The 4,747-nt window shown below is 38.3% G+C and overlaps 1 protein-coding gene across 1 annotated transcript; it reads right to left on the bottom strand.

Annotated features, from left to right (window-relative positions):
* Nucleotides 1–1,098: 1,098 nt before the first annotated feature.
* LOC112730003 (uncharacterized) lies at nucleotides 1,099–3,788 on the bottom strand. Its single transcript, XM_025780125.1, has 6 exons — nucleotides 3,587–3,788; nucleotides 3,014–3,496; nucleotides 2,753–2,900; nucleotides 2,345–2,686; nucleotides 1,879–2,254; nucleotides 1,099–1,797 (listed from the first exon to the last, which is right to left on the bottom strand). The coding sequence occupies exons 1-6, from the start codon at nucleotides 3,786–3,788 to the stop codon at nucleotides 1,099–1,101; spliced, it is 2,250 nt and encodes a 749-aa protein (XP_025635910.1).
* Nucleotides 3,789–4,747: the final 959 nt, after the last annotated feature.

Here is a 4,747-nt window from a genome sequence, read left to right as displayed (position 1 = left end):
GAACACCTCAATGGTTGTCACAATGAAAATTTCAAATCTGAAAAGAAGGACTTCCAAAGTAGGACACCAAATTTTCCCATGTCTTCGGTAAAACATTGTTTGGTGGATTTTGAAGGCGCTCCTCATCAGTTTGATACAACTCATAGTGCTCACGCAATCTTGAGCGCCAACTTCGATAACATATGTTAGCCTTAGCTAAAATCATTTTGCGCATTACTTCCCTATCTGCTATATCAAACTTTTCCTACATATGATTTGTCAAATTTAGTTAGCAGAAATAAACCCTATAATATACATAATAGCAGAAAATATAAATATGTATTACCAAAACAAGGTCGCATATTTTTTGCTTGACTTCATCTCCAACTTGGCTCCATTTCTCTACATCCAAAGGAGAATTTTGTCTTGTAACAATACCCACTTCAGATGCAAACAGATCAGCATGAATGCCATTAGGAGCTAAGTTCTCCAAAGAGATCGGCAATTCCAATTTCCCATTTGTCTTTGTTTTGATAACCCTATTTGTTGCAATCCCACGCGAAGGTCCCCTTTTACCAATACGCCTATCAACAGGGGCAGTGGGTGGTGCTGAAGTAGGGTCTGCCGGGGCTGGGGCTGGGGCTACAGGGGCTGCCAGGTCTGGGGCAGGGGCTGCAGGGGCTGGGGAGGGGCTCCAGGGGCTGCCGGGGCTGGGGCTGGGGCAGGGGAACAGGCTGCCAGGGCTGGGGCAGGTGCTCGTGGTGTATAAGTAGATGCAGCAGCCCTTGTCAATCTCCGTGTAGCCATTATGTTACGCAATCTACAATGAAGTTAACAGAGATAAAATTAAAGAAATGAAATAATAAAATATCTACATCATTTAATATACAATTATACAAAGGAAACCACATCAATAAAAGTTGGACATGATTCAAAATATATTATACTTTTCAAAAAAGTTAAACAAATGGAACAAAGAGTGAATAACTTAGCAATTGCAAATATGATGTGAATTCCTAAAGTTTAACTACTTTAAAGTCAATCACCATCCTATACAAAAAATGGATAATTTAGCAATTGCAAATATCTTGTAATCCCCAAAATAAAAATACTAAGAAGTCAATCACTATCATTTGAATCTTCTTCTTCTTCTTCTTCTTCTTCTTCTTCTTCTTCCATAGACATAGGCACGTCCACACTTGATCCCTCTATGTCACCTCTACCCAATTCTATCAACAAATTGATATCACCCGAAGATGGTACTTGATTAAAGCTTCCTATTTCAGCTTGTTGGTATGCCTCTTCTTGCATGATATCTTGTTCAGGCACATCATATGTATTACGAGGCTTTACTCGGACCACAGTACACCAATTAGGCCTTTTAATTGCCTTTACATAGTATACTTGCTCAGCTTGACATGCTAAAATGAAAGGCTCATCCTTATATCTAACATATGTGACATCCACATTTATGAATCCATATTCATCTTTACAATATTCCCTACTTTGATTTCGTCCTATTGGAGGAACATCAAACCACTCACACTTAAATAAGATCACTTTATGTTTTCCGACATAATCTAACTCAATAATATCAGTCAACACGCCATAATAATCCACACCCCCAGTCAATTCATCTACCTTCACAACTAATCCACTATTTTGAGTCTTCAAAGATGCTTCATGGTTTTTGCTACGAAATGTAAAACCGTTGATAGCACATGTGTTGTAGAAATGTGCACGATGATCAGGACCTCTTGCTAGAGAAAGCAGTTGATTATTCACCTGTGCACTCCCTACTTTGTGTAGATCTGAAATCTACATTAATGAATAGTAATTAAAACTAAATACTACCAAGAGACTCTTCAATTCTACAATTATCAAAGTTTACTTATTTACCTTTCTTTCAAACCATTTCACAAATTGATCCTTGTGCCTTTTCTGCAGATTTCTTGGATTTTCTCTTGTTAAAACTGCCATATGTTCATCAACCCATGGTTGAACTTCTTCACAATTCTTCAGCACATAGAATTGAGCTTCTCTATGCTCTAAGATACTAAGTTCCTTGTATGCCCTTTTACAACTAAACTGGCCAAGTACTTTGAACACAGCTATGCCTCGCATAGGTTCATTCTTGCCAGGGTCAGAAATCTTAGAATTTTCATCTAAATATCTCCCCACAAGGGTCATTGCTTCTTCAGAGATATAACCCTCAGATATTGACCCCTCAGGATGTGCTTTGTTTCCGACATAACTCTTTAGTGTGCGCAAATATCTAAAATTGAATTTTTAAGGAATGTTAGAAACCTACATATAGAATACTATAAGGCAGATTCTAAGTTGTTGTCAATTCTAAAGGGCTAACCTCTCAACAGAGTACATCCAGCGATATTGAACTGGTCTGGCTAACTTAGCTTCATGGGCAAGATGAACAGTTAGGTAAACCATCACATCAAAAAAAGCCGGAGGAAAAACTGTCTCTAATTTACAAAGTGTTATTGCAATCTGGGTTTCAAGTTTGTCTAGAACGTCCACCTTCAATTCCTTCGAACAAAGCTCTCCAAAGAAAATACTTAGATGTATCAACGGTTCACAAACTTCTTTGGGCAAAAGCTCACAAATTGCAAGTGGTAGCAGCCGTTCTATTAGGACATGGCAATCATGGCTCTTCAAGCCATAAATTTTGCAATCTTCAATGTGCACACACCTTCCAATATTTGATGAATACGAATCAGGCAACTTGAGTTCTTTCAAGAACTAACAAACAAGTTGCCTTTCATTCTCCTTCCTAGTCTTTGACAAAGTATATTTGACTATCGGCATCACAAACTTGTTGCCCACTCTACGAGGATGAAAGTCTCTCTTGATACCCATAAGTTGAAGATCAAGTCGTGCATTAAGATTATCCTTTGTCTTTCTATCTAAATTTAACAGTGTACCCAGTATATTATCGAAGACGTCTTTCTCTATATGTATTACATCTAAATTAGGACGTAACAATAATGTCTTCCAATAAGGCAACTAAAAAAAATGCTTTTCTTTTTCCAATTTTCAGCCACCTTGTCATGCTCAGACTTCTTTCTCTTTTTAGTATTGTTCCCAAACTCCGTTTGTTCAAAAGTCTTGAATTCTTCCAGGACATCATAACTAGAAAGTGGCTTAGGTGCTTCGCCAAGTTCCCTGGTATTGTCGAAAGAACTCTTATTTCTTCGCCATGGATGATCATGCGGAAAATAGCGGCGATGACCCATATAGCAATGCTTGTGTCCATGTTTCAGCCTCTTAGAACTAGTTTCTCTGTGGAAACACGCACATGCTAGTGCACTTTTAGTGCTCCAACAGGATAACATGGCATAGGATGGATAATTATTTATTGTCCATAAAACTACAACAGACAACTTAAAGTTCCGTTTCTGAACCACATCAAATGTTTCAACACCCTCTTCCCACAATTCTTTCAACTCTTCAATTAACGGTTCTAAGTATACATCAATAGAATTTCCAGGGTATTTAGGGCCTGGAATAAGTAGAGATAACATCCAATTTGAATGTTTCAAAACCATCCAAGGAGGATAGTTATATGGAATGAGAACAACTGGCTAAGTACTATAGGAAATGTTCATATTGCCGAACGGATTGAATCCATCACTAGCAACTCCAAGCCTGATATTTCTAGCATCACGTGTAAACCATTCGTGCTCCTCATTAAATGTCTTCCATGCCATCGAATCTGCCGGGTGTTTTAGGACTCCATCATCAAGTCGTTTCTCTTTATGCCACCTTATTGCTAGAGCTGTTTCTTCACACATGAAGATCCTTTGTAGCCTAGGTTTTAATGGAAAGTATCTAAGTATCTTCTGGGGTACCTTCTTCCGAAGGTTATCCTTTTCATTCCCCTTCCCCTTCACCCATCCTTACACTTTGGACATTCATCAAGATCAGCAGCTTGCCCCCGAAACAAAATGCAATCATTCACACAAGCATCTATCTTCTTGTAATCTAATCCCAAATCTCGAATCACTTTTCGAGCATCATAAAATGAAGTTGGACAAGAATTTTTCTTCAGAAATATGCTTTTTAGAAAGAGCAACAAAGCATCAACTAAATTGTTGCTCTATCCATAGCGACATTTCATTAGAAACAACTTGACAATGAAAGATAACCTTGATATCCCACTGTCCGGATACAGGCTTTGCTCATAATCCCTCATTAGCCTCTGGAACCTCTTTTCCCCCTGATGAGGTTCTTCTTCTATATTGTCATCTACGTTGGTAGCGAAATCTCTCGGCGTCTCCCCTAGTGTTTCTCCTCTAAAGATGTTATACAACATCTCATAAGTGGCAGAATCATTCTCCCTTTCACAATCAATTTCATTTAGATCAGACACATCTATAGTGGATGTATCTTGAAGTATCTCACCATGATGCACCCATGGTTTATAAGAGGTCACTATCCCCCATTGGCGCACATGATGATGAACTTCATTTCTAAATTTGAACAAAAAATTGTTGTATTTGGGACAAGGACAACGTATTTGATTTTTCACATCGGGTTGAGAGAAGGCAATATCCAAAAATAATTCATCGAGGCACTTCCTAAACTCAGGAGTACGCCTATCAAAATTAACCCAATATTTCTGGAAATTGACCATTGGACTAATTTCTGTAGGAGACGAGAATGGATAGAAGGATGTAAAGAGTGAAAAAAAGAGAGCAGCATGACATAACATAGCATCACAGCGACTATCACTTTCAAAATCACCAAAAAA

This window comes from Arachis hypogaea, chromosome 12 (genome assembly GCF_003086295.3).
Source record: "Arachis hypogaea cultivar Tifrunner chromosome 12, arahy.Tifrunner.gnm2.J5K5, whole genome shotgun sequence".
NCBI lineage: Eukaryota > Viridiplantae > Streptophyta > Magnoliopsida > Fabales > Fabaceae > Arachis > Arachis hypogaea.
The sequence above is the reverse complement of the archived record's forward strand: the minus strand, read 5'-3'. Positions and strand labels throughout refer to the sequence as shown.